A 25,694-nucleotide genomic window follows, 5' to 3' on the forward strand; every position below is an offset into this window, starting at 1 on the left:
ACTCTACCTTCTAACTATGAATAAGAAATTAAGTAGGTGAGAAGGTTATTTCATTTTTTTTTAAGTCGTGTTTTCAAATTTATCGACGGTGCTAATCAAAAAGCAAAGTCAGCTCTATATGGGGAGTCTGGAGCACATGAAGATTTCCAGATGGTTTTATCCTCGGGAGAAAAATCCACCTTCTATATGGATTGAGAAGTCATGGCAAAAATACTACCTTCCCTGCACCTCTCAGCAGTATTCAAAGAATGGTTGTTAACCAGGAGACTACAGCTTTTGAAAATATATACCTGGCCACGTCTCTTGGTTTAGAGATTCCAACCGAGTAGGTCTAGGTGGTGGGGCAAGTGGTAGGGGTAGGGAAAGAATATACCTGCCAGGTCTTTTTTTGCTTTGCGCAGAAAGCCTGGAAGAGCACCTGAGATGCTCTCTGGCGCACAGCAGGCATGCCACGTAAGCTGTTGACTCACATGGAATTAAGTGGGTCCTACTGTTAGTATGGCGGATCACTAAGCAAGGGAAAGGTTTGAGTCTAGCAGGTATTTGTAGCAAAATGATCCAACTGGCACCATCTCTTACACACTCTCTACTTTCAATGCTGAGCTTTCACATTTCTACAGTTAAAGTTCCAAACCGGCAGGTCCTTTGAGGACAGGGTTTTTAATAGGCATTTCCAAAAAGCCAGTCATAATTGTTTATGTTCCCTCATTTTTCAAAAATCATATGCTAGGCAAATAAACCAGAGGTGGCAAAAGGTTATAGATCAAAGAGCCCTGCAAGGTATTAACACAGGGAGAAAGCAGTCCTCCTTCGGTCATCCTGAAGCAAACACGTTTTGAAAAAGTAAACAGATTTAAAATTTGAGGCCATACTGTGACTGGGAAGGATTAATAAGGAGCACCTTTATTAACCTGAAAGTTATTATCATTATCAGTATTTTAGTATTTTTTTTCCAATCTAATATTTCCATAAGGGGGGGGAGGGAGAGAGAGAGAGAACACACAAGTGCATGCTCTTTGACTGCTGATGTTATCTGTAGAAACTTGTCTGCTGGAAAATGTTTCTTTAACTTTGGTTTGGCTCCTATCTTGGATCTGATGGGAAATAAAAACTTTTCCATGGATTAGAGCCAACTGAGCCGCTAAAACAAAAGGTAACATTCATTAGAGGACCATGGTACCATGATCTCATTCTGAAGGTTAATTTTTTTTCACATTAAGTATAGATTGTCTAAAGTTTGGAAAATTCAAACAATGTCAAACAAAATAAGTAAATATCAGCCCTACCTTAAATGTTATTGTTTATGTGAAAAAATATTTTTAGCTAAGAAACAAAAGAGTAGATAAAAAGAACTCATTTGATTCCCAGCTTAATCATTTAACTTAATTTCCTGTCTCTGCAATATCCCCAAAATGTGAGCACCTACACACACATACACATCCCACTTGCTATTTCCACATATATCCAATAACATGTGATTTCAATAGGAAACCATTCTTAAAAAGAAGTGACTTTTTCTCCATAAAATGTGAGCATCTAAGGGTGTTAGCTCCCTTGATTTTTAAGCGAAATAGACGGGGGAAATCCCAGCTTTTACACATCTGCTAACTAAATATCGATTGACCATTTAATGCCAGGAAGGACTTACTGCACAATTTTTGGCATCTTCTAAAATGTTGAAGGGACTTCCCTGGTGGCGCAGTGGTTAAGAATCCACCTGCCAATGCAGGGGACACGGGTTCAATCCCTGGTCCGGGAAGATCCCACATGCCGCGGAGCAGCTAGGCCCGTGCGCCACAACTACTGAGCCTGCGCTCTAGAGCCCGCGCGCCACAACTACTGAGCCCGCGCGCCACAACTACTGAGCCTACGCACCTAGAGCCCGTGCTCCGCAACAAGAGAAGCCACCGCAATGAGAAGCCCACGCACCGCGACGAAGAGTAGCCCTCATTCGTGGCAAGTAGAGAAAGCCCGCATGCAGCAATGAAGACCCAACGCAACCAATAAATAAATAAGTAAATAATTTTTTAAAATGCTAAAAACAAATTTTATGTTTCCTGCCTTCAGAGGTCCTCCTGTACTTTCTCCTAACTGTTTCGCAACATGTTAAAAGCCTAAATAGCCAACTCAGTTAAACAGGCTACAAGCATCTCCTTCAAACACGTGATCCTCTTTCAACATCAAGTAATATAATTAACTCATTGCCACATACTAAATCAATACACAGCAGAATAGAATGAGCAATAATCAATAGCCTTAACAAGAAGGCAGTGGCATGGCTCAATAAATAAAATAGTAAGCGCATAACTCATATTCAGAATAAGAATATAACAAAATTTATACACAACTGCAAAGGAAAACCCAGAGCTAGCCACAGGAAACTACTAGGCTATACTAGCCCTGAAAAGACAATAAAATCAGGGAGCTGGGGCATTTTTCCCCATTTGCTGCAAAAAGTATATACTCTCATTTCTAACTAAAATAAAGAAGTCTCAAGCTTGTGAATTAGGCCAGCATCTTTAAATATCTTGAAGCAAAAGAGACCATTTTACTGGGCTAGAATTGGATTCCTATCAATTCTGGGTAATATGAAAGGGGGGAAAATGAGGATGTGATAAATGGAATATCTTGGACTTGGATGCCCCTTTACACCTTTGAGGAAGTTAAGTGGTAGATATTTTACCAACTAAATAAGTTTATACAGGTATAAAAAGAACAAAGTAGGGATAGTGCAAATCATGAAAAAATAGACTTTAATATCTAACCTTCTTGTCTGTGAAGGTACTTTACTGAATAAACATTAATTTTATTTTTGAAACAAAGTCCTAGGTGAGTCTTTTAGGAAGAAATTTACATAAAATATACTATTTGAAATATCAAATGTGAATTACTTATTTTAGGCCAACACAGAGCTAAAGAGGCATTAGTTCTAAATGTAATTAAATTTGGAACAGATGGTTACAACCACTTTTCCAATCATGGATAACTGCATTTATGAAATGGGTTTTTAGGCACAGACAATGATATAAATACTGACTTATTTTATTAATACTACCCCAGTGAGCTTAAAGTCAAGTGGTACACATGCTAGAGGTTAAGAGATGTTTTCTCTTGATAACAGGTAAATGAATAAGCTAGTATGTGATAATGCAGAAAAACGTCATTTTTAAATCTTTAAATTAAATAATGGATAAATACCTGTAGTACAGTATGCAAAATAATGCGACATTTCTTCTGACATAAGGAAAGTTCTTCTCTTAAGGGGAAGATGCCTTAGACTGAATTCCAGCATTCAGACAAGAACACCACAAACAGCTAGCTACTAGGTATGAAGTGTTTACACTGAGAGAGATGTTGCATGGAATGACCTATATTATGGAAATGATCTCACTGAATCCTCACAAACATTCAAAGCAGGTATCATTAGTCTCATTTTATGGAGAAGGAAACTGAGACTTCGGGAGGCAAAGTGACTAGGAAGTGACTGATAGAATCAAACCCATATCAAGCTGCATTCATGGTTTTGGCTCTTAACCAGGTCTTACTCTTTGCCATGAAAAGTTTTTTATTCACACATTTTTGAATATGGCTTTTTGCAATTACTCTGCAGATGCTACTTTGAGTAAAAACTCCAAGGTAGCATTGGGACTAAGTGAAAACCATCAGTGGCTACATTCTCGTTACTCCTGGAACCCATATATTTGCTATAAAATAATATTATATTGTAAATTTCATCCCAAGGAAAAGAGCAAAGAGGCTAATCTAGACACTCAGAAAACACCAAGAGGGAAAAAAAAGCAAAACTATAGCTAAAGCAAACTAATGAAGAAAATGCCCAGAGAAATGAAATCAAAGGACGAGGAATACCAGCATTCTGGTATACTCACCTTTCCCTGTGATCAATTTGGTTCTGAACACAAAATAAGTTTTACTTCCATACCAAGTTTGAGTTTATATATCAAAAACAATTTTGTTAACAACATTTCTAACTGGCTGTTTGACTAAACTGATGCATTCAAGAAAATGGCCAAAAGGCACTGAGTTTCTAATCGTTTAAGGAAAGTATCCTTGTAACACTAGCTATTGATGTTAAAGGTTTTCTTTTCCCTTTTGTCCAAGCCAGCATTTGTCCAAATGAAAAGCTCTGTGAGGATAATTATATGTTTCTCATAGAGCATTTTAAGTCATATAATGAACACTAATATTTGGATACCTCTTTTAAAAGTCCAATTTAAACTAATATTTACTAAATACCTGGTAAGCCCAGGAATTTGACGTCCTTAAATCCATGTTTTTCTGAGAGCAAACATGCTCTTTTTGTCATATCATGAACAAAATGCAAACAGTGATTCTTATATTTAGTCATTTTTATTCCAATTACAAATAACACAAAAGTCTTAAAAACAATGTCATAAGCTATTTTAAAATTAAATATTCATGTGAAAAAAACTTCCCTCTTACTAAAGATAAGTACTATACAAATATACAAAGAATTAAATTACCTACTAAAATATTATTCCTAGCTAATTTTTAAAATACAATCTTAAAAGTTAGCATAAATACTTAAGTGTGACATACAATAGGAAGACGTATTATATAAATCATTGTCAAAGAGGTGGGTAAATGCTTTAATCTAGATTTTAATTTCATATAGTATAACTCACAAAGACTTAGAAAGGCTTAAGCACAGTTTTTTGTTTCCAATATTATTATAAATGCCCAGTGAAACTCATGAAATATGAAGGAACTCTCACCCATTAAAAAAAAAAAAAAGCCTCATGGTTCTATGCATTAGAAGAATATCAATTATACTACTTCCTTGAATAAGAAAGGATATTCTATTTTATACAAAGAAAAAATCATAAGGATAATTATGTAATGAAAACCTCCTTATCTGGTGCCCCATACTTCACTTCCAAGCTTTGTCTTAGAATACTGAAACTCTTATTTGTTTTTTTCTCAGAACAGCCTATTATTCTGATTTTCTATGCTGTTCCCAGTCTGGCATGACTTTCAAAATTCTTCCTGACCTAAGTTTTAGATTCTTTATATTATCAAACTTCTAGTTAAAATTTAGTATAAATTTTCCATTTTAAATTTTTAAAAAAACCTTATTAGTGATTATTCAGGGATGTTTTTCTGAATTAAGAAAAAGTGTGAGTGATCATGTTTTAAAAAGTATAGTTGTTGGGCTTCCCTGGTGGTGCAGTGGTTGAGAGTCCGCCTGCTGATGCAGGGGACACGGGTTCGTGCCCCGGTCCGGGAGGATCCCACATGCCGCGGAGTGGCTGGGCCCGTGAGCCGCTGGGCCTGCGTGTCCAGAGCCTGTGCTCCGCGACGGGAGAGGCCACAGCAGTGAGAGGCCCGCGTACCGAGAAAAAAAAAAAAGTATAGTTGTCTTAAATTCAGGCAATTACAGTGACTCAACAAATATGCCTAAGTATGTCTGTCACTCTAATATGCAGACTCACTAATAATTAACACTATATTTTTGTATGCGTAAGATCACTGTGTAGTGCTTCATAACACTTTGTCAGCTTAAACAAGTTAAACTCAGAGCATAGGCTCTAAAGGTTGAAACACAGGCTGTAAAGACAGGCTGCCTGTATTGAATCCCAGTTTGATCACTTCCTGGCAATGCAAACTTGTATAGGTTACTTAATCATTCTGAGCCTCATCATTTTATATAATCAACAGATGATGATCAAAGCAGGGGAGTAAAATTAACCATTTCTATGTGTTACCTAAAAATCAATCTGATTCAGGTTTATCTTGCTAAATTTTGGAATATGATGGGTCTAGTATAAATCTTTTACCATGTAAACACACTCTACTAATACAAGCACACAGTTTCTCTAGCAGTACACATAACCAGAGTTGAAATTCATCTGCTCTTCCCACACTGACTACTTAATGGTTTCCAAGTTTTTCATGACAAACCTCTCAGACATACACAAGGACATTTAATGCCTACTTACATTTTACGTGGGCAAATTTGTGTTCCACTGGGACATTTTAATATTAAAGAATAGAAGAGTTAAAACAATGTTTTATTATTCTATGATCATTTTAATCTTCATTATACTTCTCAGAAGCTGTAGTCTATCAACAACCTAACAGGTTCTGTGTGTTATTCACCCACTGCCTATTGCAATGTCTGGTACACAGCATGTAATAAATGATGAAAAGGGGAGGAAGAATGGATTACTTTCCATTAATTGAGATGCAGAGGTGGCAAATACTTTGGTTTGCCATTTTTTAAATTCCTAACCATTCAGTATAAAAATATGTGTTTGGGGTGAAAATCTCTCCTCCAGCATTATTCATCCCTACGGGAAACACAGAAGCCAACACAGAAGCCAAAAGTAACCAATAAAGATTCGAAAAAATAATAATAATTTTGCAGTTCTCACCATGCATACTTAACCCACTATATGTATGTTACATATAAAGGTTGGGGGGAAGCTACTTAAATAGACTCCATCATGCAAACACTTGCAATGTAGATGACTCTTCTTCAATGTGGATATGACTTATAGTTTATCTGAGTTTAAGATGAGTTTGTTTTGGTTTTGGGAGTGTTCTTTTACATATTGGGTATTCTTATGTGTACATTTGTCTTCAATTTATTACTGTGTTATAATTCATGGAAGGCAATATCTGGCAGTAAAATTTCATAATAGTGAAAAAAATTTAATAAATAAAATCATGATGATAATCTTTTCTCATGGCTAGATTTAGATTTCATTAGTTTCCACTTAGCCACGAAGAGATATGAGATAATGTGATGAAAGTCCATTCAGAACACAGATCTCTCTTAACAGGATTCTTTATAAATAAATGAATTCTTTAGTTATTTCGTTTTTCATGGTTCATTTCTCAGTTGCCTCCCTTAAAGAATTGTTTTATGAAAAGCAATGTCGTCTACCAAAGAGGAATCTTATTTTGGGCATGATAAATTTGGCTCTGTTTTTCTCTAAAACCTTTTTTTTTTTTTTTTTAACTTGGCCCATTTGGTAAGCTAACACTGTTTAGTTATAAAAGCTTTATGGGACTGGAAGATGTTACTAGACTTATTTTCAGTCTATGAACGATTTTAGAATATTAGATGAGCAAAGATATCTGAAAGCAAATTATCGTCTGAATGCAGTAACATGGAAAAGAATGAATTACAGATGTAATTTATCCGTCATGAGCAGATCCTAAACACTGATTATGTCCGTGCTTGTGCAGAAAATTGAAAATGATAGAAAAGCTTCCCAGCTTTTCTAACTTTAATTTTCCATGTTTTACTTTATGTAATTTACTGTCAACTATTAACAGCAGATGCTTCCTGCCTTATTTGAGAATAGCCTGGAATTAAGTATAAGTGATTCTGAAAACCAGAAGCCTCCACACCAAGTCTGAATTTTATGCAGAGAGATAAATTCTAAGTTAAGATGCCCGGGGTCGTATGGGGTCTTGAGAAAACAGTTTTTGGATCTCAATAAATAGTGAGTCTCAATCTAACATGAACTGCAATTAAAATATAAATATTGTTGAATAAATTCAGATAGCATCAGGGACCTCCCTGGCGGTCCAGTGGTTAAGACTTCGCCACCCAATGCAGGGGGTGCGGGTTCGATCCCTGGTCAGGGAGCTAAGATCCCACATGCCGCACGGCCAAAAAACCAAAACAGAAAACAGAAGCAAATTCAATAAAGCCTTTAAAAATGGTCCACATCAAAAAAGTCTTTAAAAAAAAAAAAACTGAGAGAGCATCAGAAGAATCCTTCTGAGCCTAAAATTGTTATCTAGGGTTAAAATATAGGTGGTTCCCAAGAGACCGATGGTGAGGCAGGGAGAGCTGCCCCAGCCTGGTGGCCTGTGGCTATGGGAACTCTCTTATTGGGAATTCCCTCTAGTTCTTCTCTTTCTACTTGTGGTCTCAGAATTAGTAGTTGTGAGAGGGAAGGGAGGGGAAAAAACGGAAAGATAAACCACCAGACACATTTCTCTCTCTCTTTCTTAAGTTTCTCTTCCAACGACCCTCCAACTGCTATGGAAAAGTTCCACCTCTGAACTCTACCACCACCACCTAATATACTGGTGTCCCTGTTAGCAATTTGCCCCTGGAGGGCTGTGTTTTTAATATCTGCCTTCCCAAAGTTTGACACAGGAAGTGTTTAAGTTATACTCCTTGAATTGTGAAATCCCCACCCCCTATCACCTCCTAAATGTCTTTCTTCTCATATCTGGTTCTTTATTGCTGATCCCTTGACTATATCCTGTGATAAAATGGCTAGAAAACAAAAACAAAAAAATCTTAGTTTGATATTTTCACTATGCACCTATTTTTCCCCATTTCTACTAGTAATCAGAAAGAAACGGTATCAAAACAAAGCTACACTTTTGATAATTTTAGAAAGGAAAGAGAATGGGAAGAAGCTGTTCATCAATATGAAGTTCCACAGTGGACCAGACTCAGAACCAAAAAAGCTATATATTTGAAAAGGAAGCAGGTTGAGACCTTAGCAAAAAAGAAAGGTTACTTGGAAGATATATTAACAAAAAAGTCATCTCACCCAGGGGAAGCTTTTGACATAGCCCCTCATTCCATACCCTGTCTTTAGTCCCTATGATTCTGAGCCACTACCCTATTGAAAGCCAGCTCTGGGGCACAGGAGCAGCCCAAACATGGAGCTGAGGAAACCTCCCGCACCAGCTTGCAGATAGCGTCTGGGAGTTTGGGAAAGGCTACCTTCCCTGCATTAGGCCCAGATGAATTTCCAGAGCCCCAAACCGAAACTTGAAATGTATTTTTCCCATCGAAACAGTTTAACAAAAGCAGCTGGGGACCTATGACACTAATATTACTTAAGATGTATGATGGGGCAGTACTCAATTATGTTTCTGGGGAGCCTCCTGGGTTTAATTAATAATCAGTTTCCAGGGTACTCTTTGCACTGGACTATAACTCAAGCATCCTATGGGTTACTTAGGCTTCCCAGGGTTGGACTAATGACTTAACCACACTGCTTCTGTGGAAAAATGCTTTCTAAACAATTAAAACTTTGGAATATGTTTTTTTTAATACATTGGGGGACAGCCATGTAGTTTATACAGTGACTCCTTAAGATGATTAATTTAAAATGTTTTTCCTACATGGCCATACATTTAAAATAAATATATAATCTTTGAAAGTTGGTGGAAGCATTCTTTTTTTTTTTGGTACGTGGGCCTCTCACTGTTGTGGCCTCTCCCGTCACGGAGCACAGGCTCCGGACGCACAGGCTCAGCGGCCATGGCTCACGGGCCCAGCCGCTCTGCGGCATGTGGGATCTTCCCGGACCGGGGCACGAACCCACGTTCCCTGCATCAGCAGGCGGACTCTCAACCACTGCGCCACCAGGGAAGCCTGGTGGAAGCATTCTTGATGCTATTTTGTGTTCCCTCATTGATTCATTTGTTGACTTAAAATATAATGTTTTGAGTATTTACTGCTTTAGGCCCTATGCTATAAATCTGCCTGAAATATTAATTTTTATTCTTAAGCAGTACTGGTCAGGTATTTTCTTTGCTGAATCCTTGGGATGTGGATATGTAAATTAAGAAGCAATGTTTTACAGGAAAGTGGTTAAAAGTGCAGGCTGTGAAATTAGGTTACCAGGCTTGGAGTCCACATTTTACTGGGTGAATGACCTTGGGGGCATCACTTAACTTCTCTGTACTCCAGTGTGACCATCTGAGAAATGGCAGTGATACCAGTAACTCTTCAAAGAGTTTTTGTGAGGACTAAGTACTATGAAAAAATTAAAAGCACTGAAAATACTGACCAGCATAAAATAATTTTCAATAAATATTAACTCATTTTATTTTGCTTCATACAGAGGAAATAAAGTATATTTGCAGAAGCAGCAGAAATAGGCATCAGAGTAACTACAGATTCTTTTGTCGAAATCATTGAGATCTGTTTTTTATGACATACGTTCCTGTTATATTCCAGTTATAAATATATAACTGTTTATATAAGTATGCACTGGCAATAGGAAAATTTAAAAAATAAAGAAAGCAATTTTTTATTTCTGTATTAGTAAAAATCAATCCATTCGTGATATGCCATATTTTATTGACTAAATATATCATGATTTGAAAGGAAAAAAAAAAGGCAACTCTAGTTAACGAGGACAGGAAAAGTGAGGACAGGTTTGCCAAGATAAAAAGATACAAGTTTCTCTTCAGAAGTGATCTCCCCTCATACCCAGATGTTTTTCAGGGAGAGATACTTGATTCTGCAAGTTTTTTTGGGGGAAAACAACCTCGCTTACTCCCATCCCAGTAACTGCCCTCCTGAACGTCCATTTCCCCCTTCTACCTAAACTACCCAGAGGCATGGTTTCAATCAGGGTGACAGTTAAGTACACAGTTTCCAGCTATCCTTGCTGCCAATGAGAAACCAGGATGAATCACTGGGTGAAGCTTAGAGGACTTTTGCTAAAAGGAGCCTAATTGGGCTGGGCTGTGGCCTCTTTTGCCCATGCTTCTTCTTGCTTCCTGGAATGCGGATATGGTGGCTGGCACTGCAGTGGCCATCTTGCAATTTTTAAATAAACCTATAGTTGGAAGTCATGTGTTCCCGAGGACCTAAGGGTGAAGAAACCTAAGTTCTAGTGACTGTGGAGTCATCACATAGGCCTGGACAACCTACTGAGATATAAACCCTTAATTTGTTTATGCCTCATGCTGTGGAGCAAAGGTGTCTGTCTCTGTTACTCAATACTGAATGTAATTCCTTAAAGACAAAATGTCTAAATCATTTCTGTATGACTCCAGAGAGAAATATAAAAAGGAATCAGAACCAACAGTTCTGAAGCTGGGCAGTTAGAAAGCTGGAAAGAACTCAGGGATAACACAAGAAGAATAACACTGGTCAGACACGGCCAAGGCCCAAAGGTATCCAGGAGACAGCCTTTCAATCAAATTATAATGTATAAGGGATTATAACTATCAGTATTTTTAAAACACAAGTCCTTATAATAGAGAAAGTTTTATCTCTAACAACAAATCAAACTATCTCAAAGTGAAAATCTTTCAAAAATGTGCCAGAAGAGTATAAATAATGCTGTAGGTGATGTTCATTTGATGTTTTCTGTATAAGAAATACAGTATAGGGCTTCCCTGGTGGCGCAGTGGTTGAGAGTCCGTCTGCCGGTGCAGGGGACACGGATTCGTGCCCCGGTCCGGAAAGATCCCACATGCCGCGTAGCGGCTGGGCCCATGAGCCATGGCCTCTGAGCCTGTGTGTCCGGAGCCTGTGCTCCGCAATGGGAGAGGCCACAACAGTGGGAGGACCGCGTACAGGAAGAAAAAAAAGAAATACAGTATAAGATAAAAACTCTGTAGTTGTTTATCATAAATAAATATTAGAATAAGATGTCCTCACCAGAATTATTCTTGTTTAAGGTACAATTCACCAAGAAATCACTAGTCTAACAATCTGTTATACTTCAAGCAACTAAGTATTTCTAACAAGCCTTTCCAGTTGCTTTTACTGAAATTTCTGAGTATCAGGGCTAAATCACAGACCATCTACTTAGTTATCCATTTCCACTGACATAATTTTTGGCCTTGTTAACATAGAAATTGCTCCCTTATCTACAAGCACAAAATGTATGTCTGCTGAAGTTTAAAAAAAAAAAAAACACTTAAAATTTGCTCAATAGGATCTCTTTGTAAGAAAATAAGAAGCTTTGTCTAAGTCTGTGGGAAGGCAGAGACATTGCTCAGCATGAAAGGTAACAGATTAGCGATGTTGATAGCTGAAATCCTCTACTTATCCTTGGCAAGGAAAATGACAGGATAAGCTTCCCAAACTAGGTCCCTAGGTGTCTGTGCTGAGTCTGAGAAACATTCAATTTCTCACCTCTCGCGTGAACCAGGCACATGTCACACACTTCCTGAATACAAGATTTACACCACGCTGCATAGGCTCTTTTAAGTCAGTAATAGCCGTCAGCAACAGCCTTGTACATGGAATTGCTTTGAGGCCATTCGTGTGGAATCAGAATTCTGTGTACGTTTAGAAGTCTGAGTTACAATTAAAGTTTGAACTCGATTGTAAGTGCCATATTGCTTTAGGTTTAAGTTGTTTTTAGTTTGCCACAAAAATTGAAGCAAGGTTTAATGCGAAAAAGAAAAAATAGAAGCAGTGTACCATAATCTTATGAAGAAAAAAAAAACTAGTTCTAGAATTAGTGCCTTAGGTATCATGATTCAAAACACGGCTTGAAATTTGTCCAAAAGTTTAAAAATCTTTACTCCTTTAAAAAATATTATTCTTAAAAAAGGCTAACCATAGAATACAAATAGGTAAATGAATAAAGTTGTAAGTATTACCAAAGCAGCTGCGGCTACTGAGAATTTCATTAAAGAAAGGTTTGTGTCAGAGTTGATGACATTACACCTGGCTCATTCACAGGATGTTCTTTACAAAGTTGTGGCATTTCTGCTTAGAAAATACAATTTGAACTTTCATATGATACACAATGCTACCCAATTATGCTAATAGCTCATCTCCTAAATCATTAGGGGGAAATGAGGAAGTCCTGTGCCAACCTGTCACTGAAAGACACACTGAATATGTACCTACAGAGCTATATGTACATACAACACTCTGTCAGAGTTTTAATATCACATGGGAGATGCCCTTAGAAAAACAACAAACAACAATGAAATTCTAGGTAAAAGTTATTTCAATTAGGAGCCTACTAGATCAAAGTTTTAATTCAAAAGTAGATGTTTAGCCTGAAATTTGCAGACACCATTTTGTCAGGATTATCAGCTGAACTGGTTTTAAAGATATTATGGAAAGACTATGCTGGGACTTAGAGTAGCAGCAACACAGGCAACTGCTAAATTGAAGATAAACTGTGCTAACAATGGAAGATCTTCTAAAATGTAACTGTAAATACTTTGAGACCACTTTATGGTCTCAGTCCAGTTATGTCACCCATCCCCACGTAACCATCTGGAGATTTGGTTTATCTGTGTTACTAACTATGAGTTTTCTAGTTGCTCATTTACCTGGATGTTTACCTATTTGTGTGTCTTCTAACAGCTGATTTTATTACTTCATATATTCTGCTAAGTCTTCAGAGGCACTTTAAATGTGTTCGCTCATGCCCTTGATTCCACACCACTTTGCAGTGGAATCTGGTCTCTGATGTGTCTATGATAAATTTGATCAGCTGGGCTATCTATATACACAAACATGTATAACAGTGAAATGAACAATTATTTATCTTAGACAAAATTGCCCAATTTGATAAGAGAGCAAGGTACTAAACTTTTCAAAGGTAAAAGTTTGCTAGATTTTTGCAAAATGGATAGTAAACATAAAGGTTATATTTCTCCTCCCACAGCACCTGAAAAATAAATGGATATTTGAAAAAGAAGAATTCAATAAGCAAGTCTCTTTCTGCTGGTCACAAGATGAAAGCTTATTTTTTGATAATATAAATAACTTGGTATCACATTAAAATACGGCCTGTAGGCTTTCTTTATATCAACTACTTAATTTTAGTTAAGAGATTATTACTGAAGAAAATAGGTAACTTGCCATTAACGACTCTCTGAATCATCACTCCTGAAACATAATATTCTAATAGCATCTTATAGTGTTGACATTTTTCTTTTGATATTTTTCTCTTTTGGTATCCCTTTCATAAGCCATAAGAAAAAAAATCCTCTCCAGCATTAAATAAAACACCTTTTCTAATGTTCAGTATTTCTGAAGTAATAAAACACTCAAATCTATAATCTGTGAGCAATTTAATTCTCAGTATGAATATACTCTTAGACTGTTGGAAATTAAGACCACAAGTGCAAAAGCAAAATTAAGGGAGAAAAATTAAGTGCTTAAAATATTGTTTAATTTATAAATGATAACTCATTATTACATCTTTTGTTCTTACTGCTATCATTCTATTTCAGTATATGCATATGTACGTATACTCCTCATTATTATATATTCTCATTTTACTTAGCAACACATTTACTGTGATGCAGAATTCTAGGTTTTCACGTAGTAAATGCATCTAAGTTGATTATTTAAACTTTAAAATCACCAATATGCAACTAAAAGACTATCAGCTGATTTTCTTCCTATTCCCTTTAGTATGCCAATTGATTTATTTTACATAAATACTTTCTTGAACTGTTTGACTTCTGTCTTTAATGAAATGAATTCTCCGCCTCTATGTAGAAGTCTGCTATAAACCTAAGTCACCTGGGAGCCTGGCCAAAGTCTGAAACAGCACAGCTGAAGGGTACAGCCATTTCCCAGGGTCCTCTCAGAGAGTATTTGGTTTGCTTTCCTAACTTGCTAAAAATAGTAGATTACACAGTCTACCTCCATCTCAGGGCTCAAGAACTCACAAAAGGCTGGACTATGGATTGTAGCAATATATAGAACACATTTTATTAAAGAAGTCAGGATATTACAAGTTTTCTAAATTCCTTCCGTTTACTCTCTGAAACAATACAAATGATCTAGCGGTTACTGGCATGGAAACCTCATAATGCTCCCAAATTTCAGAACTTCAGGCATGAGTCATAGAATTACTTTAACTGTTTTAAAATATGTTTTTGATCTATTTTAGCCACAAAATTGAACACAGGAAGACTACTATCTAAAAGGTGGGATTCTAAATACTCTATAAAGAATCACATGTGTTAGTTACAAACATACACACATACATATATGAAACATGGCTTTTTGAAACATGAATACTTAATTACACATCCAATTTTTTTTAAATTAATTCTTAACATAATTCACTAACATTTAAGGAGCTGTTGTTCTGGGGATGAAGCTCCACCAGAAATAAATTTGTGTTTATTTTTTTCCCTGTTATTTAAATCAAAATATCTTACCACATTTTAGACACTATAAATTAAATTTCAGTTTCTCTCAGAAAGACAAAGAATATGGACAACGTTTGCACTGATTAGCTGCTACAACAAGCTGCTTTCAAAAGTAAATTCAGGGCCTCCCTGGTGGCGCAGTGGTTGAGAGTCCGCCTGCCGATGCAGGGGATACGGGTTCGTGCCCCGGTCTGGGAGGATCCCATATGCCGCGGAGCGGCTGGGCCCGTGAGCCATGGCCGCTGGGCCTGCGCGTCCGGAGCCTGTGCTCCGCAACGGGAGAGGCCACAACAGTGAGAGGCCCGCATACCGCAAAAAGAAAAAAAAAAAAAAAAAAAAAGTAAATTCAAAATCTTGAAATTATTTGTTATTAAAAAAAAAGTCCTTGATGTTGATGTGGCAGTTGAACCCTGTTAACCACACAGCACGTCATTAAGCAATGCTGCTGCTTTACTCAAAGGGGGACTGTTCCATGGCCACAAGTGAGCAGCAACTAAAAAAATATTTTCAGATGGAAAAATAGCAACTGAATTTTAATGTTTCACAATGTTTCCAAACGCTGTGAAAGCAGGTCTTCTGTGAAACCACTCAGTGTCACAGCCAAGTTTAAGGTCCTTCATTTTGCAGCTACCAGTGCACCATCAACTGTCTGTGGGATTAAAAATTGGATTTACTAGTAATTGGGTCAAAACAGGGTTACTTATGGACACAGCTGGTTACCGACAAGTGTAATTAGCCCTTTGCCCCTCATTTTATGGGTCCCAGTCTCTAATCACACCTAAATTCAGTTGGCAGGAATTTAGGAAGACACATTCACAAGGTACAACCACTGTGCCCTTCATCGATGCCTTTCAAAGGAAAGGGAAAAAAAAGGCCCAGTGGTAATTTATAACTTTTGCTTATTGATCTTTAGCACTATGACACTAAGAACAATCTAACACTGTAAGGTATCTTTGTTGTCGTTAATACCTTTTTTTATATTCTACTTTGAAGATAATATCCTTGAGTCTTTGGTGAAACTTTAGCAAAGTGAGCTGCACACATTGGACCAAGAAGCAATTTACTGAAGTAGTTAACTCACAAGTTAACTCCTAACATTGGGGTGAGTTATGAGTTAACTTACATGTTAACTATTTCAGTTAATTCACCCCTATGGTATTAAAGAAAGGTTACTGTAGCACTATTTTTTTCTTTTTGCAAAAGACAAAATGGATCTATGAAACCTTCACTTTTCTATATATGTTGAAATAACAGCGACTCCCCTCTCCAAGGTTCAAAGAGTGAATTAAACCAGCACATTAATATTCAAAGGCAGTTCATTAAACCAAGTATGTAGAGAGTACCAAGGAATCGTCACACTTCTAGTCGACCTTGCACATCAAAATTAAGACATGTATGCTATCTTTTAAAAGACCCACTTTCAAACATGATACCTGAAATACGAACCCAATGACATTTTTGAATGTCGAAATATACTAAAGTGAACTTGCTGGCATTATGGTGCCCACAAAAGCTAACTTTTAACACCCCTAGCTGAGACTGTTACAAATAAAAACATAATAATCAGGAGGTAACAGAAAATAAACTGCTAAGTTACTTCACGTTAGAATTTTAGAAACTTAAAAAATCCAATTAATAATACTACTCAAGCGTTTCTACTGAATTATAAAAGTCACATTCGACAAAGTTTATGCCTCTGATAGGGTACTGTGGTAGCAGCCCAGAACCTTACTTCTAGTTATGTTTTCCACAAAATGCATTGCTTCTGGCCTTAAAATAATATGCTCATACAACAAAAAGGAACTCCATAATGTCAAAACATTAATATAAAAAGTCTATCCAAGTTTAGCTGACAAAATCTGCTATACTTTTACAACGGTACAGCACGTTTTCAAACAAGCAAAAACAAATCATCCCCATTCAGCTAGTGCCATGGCCTTGTATATAATCTATGCACATGCTAACACACACATGTATCTACATTGACTATTCCTATAGATAGGCACTGACTTAGCTATTATTAAGTACAAAGTAGCCTGACACCTTCTGCTCTAGAAAAAAAAAAATCACAGCATTAAAGGACGGAGAAAGTTATTCATAACAAAGAAAGTTTGGCCAGACTTGGTTCTATTGCTTCTCAGTAAAGTCCCCCACCTCAACATCATCAAGAACACACCGTATAACTAAAACTATTAACACAGCAATCCATAATTCCAAACTCAGTGGACTGTATATCCATATCCCCTTTATTCAATTATTGCATATCCTTAAAATAATATAATATTTACTCACTTTCAATGAATCAAAGCAGGCGATTACTCGTCCATTTTCAACTTGGCAGCTTTTCGAAGGATGTGCAAATTTACATTCCGTGTCTGGCCGTGAGCAAGTCCCCCTTTGGAACTCTCTACATACTTCCAGTGTTAGCCATTTTGTGTCCCGAATTGGTGTGACACTAACAGCCATGTTTAGATTTTACAGGTAGTTAAAATTTTCAGTGAAACCAACAAACCCAACCCCCCCCCAAAAAAAACAGTAACAACCAAAAAAAGAAAAAACTGAACTGATAAAACTGTAAAATGATGATGAAAATGTCTCCTCCAAAATACTTTTCCCCCACTCCCTGCTTTAAAAGTACATGGAAAATTGTGTTGTCAATATCAAGGAAAAGATCTCCCACTAGAAATTCACAGCATGAAACTGTTAATTCAAAGAGGTTTTGGTTTTTAGAGAAATACTAGGATCGTAAGTAGATGAATGTTTAAAAGTAGGGCCTCGGATCAGCCTTGTGCTCTCAGTAACCCCTTCCCAGTGCCAATTTGGAGCCCAAAATGCAAGCATGAAAACGTGGCAGACCCTTTGACACCGAATTTCCAAGCTGCTTTCAGCAAAGTTGTCTGAAAGGGAATCTCCTCACAGCTGAATTTGCAATGGAGTTTGGTGATGCAATCGGTATTGATTAGTTTGGCATAGACAGATGCAGCAGTTTAGAGCAAAATCGAGAAAATGATTTTTTTTTTTCCTCCTTGATTTCCTGGCAGAAGATATCTTACTTTTTCAGCAAACTTTTCTTTTAAAACTAAAGCAGCCTAGGGCAATGCCAGATACTTAGAGCTTTTCTCTTGATTATAAGTAGAAATGGGGGTGTCTGGGCTAGAGGTGGAGGGTGGATGTGCTGTCGTCACAGTCTAGCTGGCAGCAAGCAAGGCAAAAGCAGAGACTGCTCTAGAAGCGGTTCCAAGCAGCAGAGACGTCAGGAAAGGCACTTCTTAGTACCAACCTGTAGAAAAAAGAGATAGGTTAAGATTTACTAAGTAGCTCTTCACTGATGTCCTACAGTATCACAACCTTGCCATGTGCTACCAGACTAAGTAGTATTCAAGTCAGCCTCTCTCTCTCCCTTTCTCACACACTCACACTCTTTCTCTCTCTCTCTCTCTCTCTCTCTCACACACACACACACACACACACACACACAATACTTACAGTGAGGCATACTGCAGCCAGCCATCGTAGATTTATTAAAAAAAGGGGCCGTTTCCCCTTGTGAAGCAATGCATGATAGAGAGATAACCAATCACAGATAGTGTTGCAGCAATATTCTGGGCAGAAAGCCAATAGTGTGGGTTGTCTTATGAAAGGTCGCGCCTGTCAGATGTTCATTACTATGCTATAAGCACAGAAAATGTCCATCAGATGTGACTTATTCCACTGCAAGAGGACGAGCATGTGGGTTTTGAATTTACCCAACATGCAGTTAGTGGACTAAACCATGTTAGTTTCAAAACAGCTTCTCAAACAAGTCCAAGCACTTGAAGATCATTATCAGGAAATAAAAAGCAAGGTTTAAAAACTGCAGCTGATTTCCAAGCTGCTCCCCCTCCGGCTCCGCGCAGGCACGGGCACTGAACAGCCTGCTCCTGCTGTCCTGACACGTGAATAAAAAAGGAAAGGGGTGTTTACAAATGGTACATTCTCCTGACCTATCCAATTCACTTCCTTCTACAGCCCAAGTCCTGCCCCTCCACTGAAAGCGGCACTCATACTGTAAAACTATTCCATTCAGCCGGCAGACACTTTGTCAATATATCACAGGCAGGCGAGATATGAACAAAAGCATCCTTTATTCTAACATTTTTTAAGCAGAAGTTGAGGTCATGTGGGGAAAATAAGGAGTGCAGTGTTGTCAGTGTGGCTGGCAAATCTGAAGTCAACCTCAAGGGAGAAAGTGATTCCATCGCAGAAACATTAAATATTAAGTGAAGAATTTGATTTGGGCAACATGATGCACTTCAGAGGTACGAATGAAGCTGGAGGGTGGGAGCTGGGGAATCCCCTATTGCCTAACGATCTATTAACTCAGACCGATCTACAGCTGGGCATTTTTGCTTTTAACAACTTACTTTCTCTTTCAATCTAGATGGAAACACTTTCAGAAAACGCTCAGTAGTTACCAAAAGCATACTCTTTTCCCCCATTTTGAAAGATACCAAAGAAAACAAGGCTTTAATAACTCTAAAAGTTTCACACTCTAAAGAGCAATGACACAGTATAATAAATAAGTGTTAGGTTACACTTCTTCAAGGGCCAAAAATGGCCAACTAGCGTATAATATAATTTGGAAATTAGAATACAGGATATGAATATGAATATATATACATACATATATAGAAACCATGGATCTCTAGCCGAAATTTTTAAAATTTATTTTAGAACTAATACTGTCATTCTTAACATTAATTTTTTAAAACTCCCAGAGACTAGGTTTAGAAAATATTGTAGTAAGACTACAACTTTTGGAAAGGTTTTAAAAAGAAAAAAACCTCATACTGATGCTCCAGAAATATTTTTGTTTTTAAAAAATTTTCCGGTCCTAATTCCTGGTTCTGTAAAAACAAAGCCAAGTGGGTCACAAACTCTTAAGATTCATCCATCTTCCTCAATGTTTACTCTGCATTCAAAATTTCTCAACTTCTTCATGCCTTGCGTATGTACCACATCTGTGGTCAACATCTCTTTTGTCTTTCTGGAATCTTCAAGAGCTTCACCTGCAACTCCCTTACCTCCTTTAGAAGCTGGCTAACATGTCACTTCTTCCAAGAAGCTTTCGAGATGTCACTTCCTCCGTCTCCACCCACCCATATATTAACACTGTCTCCTCCCAATTACCTCTGCTCCCCTATACGGTGTTTTATTTGCTTACATGACTGACCCACTAGCCTAATGTTCCCAAGGACAGAAACAATGTTACTCATCTCAGTAACCCTAAGTGCCTGGCTTAGGGATGGAAAACAGATGGAGCTCCATAAACTGTGGCAAATTAAATGATTGATTTCTACATGCGAACTGGAATTCACTTTACAGCACATAAATACACAAACACATGCAGGAACACACCCATATAAACAAATACAAACACACACCTGAAAACACACACACTCACTCCTCATTGTCTCTATAAATTTCTATATGCTAGGGTCACTCAGGCCTCCCACTGTCTAGGAATCCTCCCCCCTGGCCCTGGACAGCTCCCTCTCACACTCCAGCTCTTCTAAAACTTCATTACTCTCAAGTCCCTCCTCCAACATGTTGGTCTCACTACCAACAGTAGATGATCTCATATGTCACAAATATTTCATAGTAAAAATAGTGGCCCTCAGGCATGGACTCTCTCTCACCTTCCCACCACCCATCTTTAAACTATCTTTCTGTAATCTTTCTTATCAGTCTCCCAGGAGCTTTCCCTTCTCCTGCCCAAGGTTAAGCGGCCACCTTGACTGGCTCCTTCTTGAGACTTCTTTCCCTCTCAACTCCCTCTCTATAGGAACACCTGCCTTTCGTGCAATTCCTTCTCTTAGCCCTCGAAGTGCCGAAGAAGCTCTAAACTGGAAGAGGGGGGCACAGCAGGAGGAAGAGGACCTTGCCTAGTTACACATCACCTCTCCCTAATGCTTGTAATCCAACCTTCCCAAACGAATGTCTGAAGAGTCACCTCCACGTGCTGTTTTCCTGCTTCTCCTCCGTTCGTGTTTGAATCTGTATCAGTGTAACCTCCATAACTATTACGTTAGTGCTCAGCGACGGTCCTCAGTGCTCCCAACAGAGCCAAATCCGAAGACTACCTACGCATAGTCCCTTGTCAATTACTTGACCTCCAACAGCCCATACAACTCCCTCTTTCTTGTCCCCTTTTCCTCATCTTGAATGGACACATTTTATCTTTTTGGTTTCTCCCAGCACTGCACCTCTATCCTCCCTGGGAGAGAGGAGCTGTGAGGAACTGCCGAGGTTCTTGGCGTTATGTCACACCCTCACCCTCGTGAGCTCCTGGGACTTGTTACATGCTAACCCTTTGTTTGGTCTGACACATACTTCTTCACCCCTTCAACTTGGCAAATCCCTTCTCCTTGTTGAAACTGCTATTCAAATATCACCTTCTGTAGAAGGCTGGGCCAACTCTGATAAACATTATTCCCTTTCAGAATATTCTCAGTACTTTGTATCTCTTGGTACTTTTGCCCCCAAGCTTATAAACTCCATGACAATAGAGTGTATTACCTTTTTTTTTTTAACTCAGTCCCTGGAACATAACAGATGTTCTTAAAATGTTTACTAAAAGAATAGGGGGGCTTCCCTGGTGGCGCAGTGGTTGAGAGTCCGCCTGCCGATGCAGGGGTCGTGGGTTCGTGCCCCGGTCTGGGAGGATCCCACATTCCGCGGAGCGGCTGGGCCCGTGAGCCATGGCCGCTGAGCCTGCGCGTCCGGAGCCTGTGCTCCGCAACGGGAGAGGCCGCAACAGTGAGAGGCCCGCGTACCGCAAAAACAAAACAAAACAAAAAAAAGAATAGGTTTTATTCAACCTACTAGGAATAAACATGTTTGGGAGAATGTGTGTCCAGTTCCGAGGAAAATTTCATCATGATCTATGGGATCTAAACAATATGAGGAAAGACAATGGTACCATTAGAAATATCTTCACTGCTTGCTGGTTATGTCTAAATACAACTACCAAATTAATTTCTAGGGTTGATTATTTTTCCTTTCTACAGTGTTACAGGTTTAGTTCCACTCAAGTACAAAATATACTTCAATTACTAAAATGCTTGTAAATGGGTGTCCTGATTATTTATATTTTCTGTAGCAGAGAAATCCTATTTACATCAAAAAGTATCACTGAAAGAATTATAGATATGTATTTGTAAGCTGAAAATACTATTATAAAATGTACTAGACAAGGATGATAATCAAAATGTTTATAATTAGCCAGGCATGGACAAGTGAGCAATCAGATAGGGCACCGACTTTTATGAAACAGTCCAGCTGCACCTGATAATGTGTGTTCCAGCCTTTGATACAGGGCACTGGGACTAACAAACTCAAACTTTATCCTAAAAATTGGTTTGACTAAATTGCTGATATCAGAATACTGTCTTGTAACCTTTTTCTTTTTCTTTATTGAAACATAAGAATTTCAGAGGAGACTAGAAATCTTCATAACTGAGTGCTTTGATAAATTAAGATTTTATAGGATTCGGGTCAATACTTCAAATGGCAATGGATTTTTGTTCTACAGATAGAGACAATGTTTAAAAGTGTATGGGTATTGTTCAGATTGCAGGAATTCTTGCAAATATATTTACCCTAAAAATATGTGTTGTTTGTAAATAATTACTGAAAGAAATACTTCTACTGTAAAGATATTTACTAATAGGTAAATTGTCTCCGAGGTAACTTTTTGACGAATATTTCAACGTATTATAATAAACCTCCCTGAACAAAAACAAACAAAAGAAATGATTGGGAATACAACCGTTTTTCAGTGAGAATCAAACTTTAAAAACCTGCATAACAACAAGCCCTCTAAACTGTAGAGTTCCTCCTATCATGGGACATGTTCTACAGACAGGCATATTCTTCCCAAGAAACAAGACCAATTTCTCCTTGAGTGATATCAGAGTTCACATGTATTTTCTACTTTAAGATAAGAGGAGGTAAATAGAAAGGAAAAGAAGAAAATGTAAAGATAGAGGAAAAGAAACCAAAAACAGGATAAAGTTTAAAAAAAAAAACCTACGGGGAATTACAAATAATTACTCTTACAGCAATTGATATATATTAGCATTACAGTAACAGTGGATGGCTTCATATAAATATCTATTTAAGGGTTGCATAGATTCTGCAGTAAAGGATAAACAGACACTTACAAGGTATAAGACTAAAATTCTGTTTCGGAGAACTGGATGGCCTCTATAAGCAAGGTTAAATTTCTTAGTCATCTATGTTTACTAATCAAATATAGACAGATTGGTTCTATTACATGCCAGAGTAGTTAGCTGGGAACTTGGGGGGCTTTTTCATAACTTTTGATTTTGAAATAAGTTACATATTGAGGAAGTTAACTTAGTAATTATTTGAGGTTTTTTTTTACTTACTAAGACAAGTTTCAATCTAACTGGAAGAGATGGCCAACTTCGCTGTGTACGTTTGGAGCTGACAAGAAGAAGCTCCTCGTCCAAAACAGTTAACTTTTTTCCCTGGCTCACTGGTGTCGACAAGTCCATAATTAGCAATGCATTACTTTAGTAAACTAAGTTAGCTCACAGTACAATTTTGCTCATGGCTTGTCCCAAATATTAACAGAGATTTCAGTAAACAAACAACTAACTAAGCATTTCTGGAGGCTGTATAGTTTTTTCTCTACTCACTAAGGTACTAAATAGAGTAACAAAGTTATTTATCACGTGGGAAAAACTGTGGTCTGAATGGGTTAATGCAATCTTCAGCAGTATTCAACTCCATATAACAAAAAGCTGAGATCAGTGTTTCTCAGTGAGGGGTAAGCACACTACCGGTAGCACCCATGGCGATTTTAAGTGATGCAGAAACAACATAATTTTAGTAGATGCATCGGAATGCTAAAACAAGTTTGTCAAGCCTGTGGACATCATAACTTAGGATGAGGCTAAAGTATAATAAAAAGAATTTAAAGAATAAGACTAAGTAAATATATTGCTAAAAATCATGAAGGAGATATGCAAATGACTGAAGTTTTAGAAACACTGCTGAGAAAAAAAGATAACTTTCAACCACAAATCCCCTGGAATGGCACAGCGATGGGCAACGTGGCTTACTGGTCTGACGCTCTGCACTGTGTTTTGGGTGACAAGCTGCTAGCAAGGAAAGTAAGATTATGTCTACCAACTCAAATAAGTAATCGAAGGTCTATCAAAGCATTCCTTTAGAATTCTGATAGGTTTGATTACCTAATCATCAAGTGGTCTCTTATTGAAGGATACTGAAGGAGTGTTGGTTAGGTGATGCACTATTGCTAAAGATTTGAATTCCAAAAGCAACTAACTAAACTGTACTCAAATTAGAAAATGACTCTTGTCCCTCAAGTATTTACATTTCAGACAAAATGAAACATGAAGCCTCTACTCAGACAATGATTAAAAAGTGAATTTTGAATTGATTCCTATATCAGGCAAAATTTTAAAACTTAAAAAGACATAAGAAGGGGCTTCCCTGGTGGCACAGCGGTTGAGAATCTGCCTGCCGATGCAGGGGACACGGGTTCGTGCCCCGGTCCGGGAAGATCCCACGTGCCGCGGAGCGGCTGGGCCCGTGAGCCATGGCCGCTGAGCCTGCGCGTCCGGAGCCTGTGCTCCGCAACGGGAGAGGCCACGGCAGTGAGAGGCCCGTGTACCGCAAAAAAATAAAATAAAATAAAAAGACATAAGAAGATAAATATCAGAACGACTCACTGCATTTTGTAGACTGAGCCACTAGTTTTGTTCCTAACTGTGCCTTCTTCCAGTCCCTACAGCAAAGTTATCTTCCTAGAAGATTTTCCCGCCCACTGTCAAAAGTATCCAAACCTTCTGTTCCTCTCAACACCAGCCCAGACTTGCCAGCCCCTTATCCTGCTTTATTCTTCTTCACAACAGTTGTTAGTATTTGGCATAATACTATGTACCTATTTCACTATCTGCTTATGAGACACAGTTTAAAACACTGAGATGCCACCTTTATAACTGAATGAAACCACCAGCAAACGCCACTCTTTGGAAAAAGCACAAGGCAGTGAAGTTAACATAGAACCATATGTATACACCTCCTTCACTGTGAAGTTGATGGAAGTTTTTGTCTTTTTTTTTTAATCCACGGAATAATTTGAAACAGTTCCACGTGGCTTTGCAAATTTAAAACATGTAAATAATTATCTGTGAATTTCTGACAGAATCAGTCTTCAACTCTGGCAAAAGAAGGGAAAATTTGCATTTTTTTCTGATGATATTCAAACAGGCAGTCTTTTAACATTTCCCTCTATTCCACGAGAAAGTATAATAACACTACGAATGTTACTTTATCATTCTTCAAGATGAAATACTAATCCTATTTAGTGTTTTATTTATTCTATATATTACCCAAAGAAGTTGTTATCTTGTTAGGCTTAGGTAGTCATTTCTCATCTGTCCATGTCATTGAATATTTCAGAATAATAATCAGGAAGTCAGAACACAAGTCTACAATAAAATTAACAATGTTAATATGTGCTCAAAGAGCTAAAAGACAGAAAAACCAAATCTAACCATTCTGGCAGTTTTCAGGAAGAATGGTACATTAACCCATCTGGAATCTACCAATGTGAAATAAGCATGATAAAACTGTGAATGTTAAATGGAATGCAATACATTGTGATACTGTTATTCCCAGGGCAATAATGCCATGATTAGGGACTTTGATTTTAAAGTTTACTTAAATGAGTTATATTTTATTTGGCACAGTAA

General features: G+C 37.8%; 1 protein-coding gene across 18 annotated transcripts in view; it reads right to left on the bottom strand.

The window, feature by feature from the left end:
- Positions 1-25,694, bottom strand: part of MBNL1 (muscleblind like splicing regulator 1) — a 177,758-nt gene that overhangs the window by 129,266 nt on the left and 22,798 nt on the right. For 17 of the 18 annotated variants that reach the window (XM_081234193.1, XM_081234191.1, XM_081234175.1 and 14 more), the window contains exon 2: positions 17,197-18,184. The exons of the other annotated variant lie outside the window; for it this stretch is intronic. In XM_081234193.1, the coding sequence (XP_081090319.1) occupies positions 17,197-17,370 (174 nt within the window). In that variant the 5' untranslated portion in view covers positions 17,371-18,184. The remainder of the gene's footprint in view (positions 1-17,196; positions 18,185-25,694) is intronic. 18 annotated transcript variants of the gene reach the window in all.

The sequence above is a fragment of the Mesoplodon bidens genome (assembly GCF_964165515.1).
Source record: "Mesoplodon bidens genome assembly, chromosome: 5".
NCBI lineage: Eukaryota > Metazoa > Chordata > Mammalia > Artiodactyla > Ziphiidae > Mesoplodon > Mesoplodon bidens.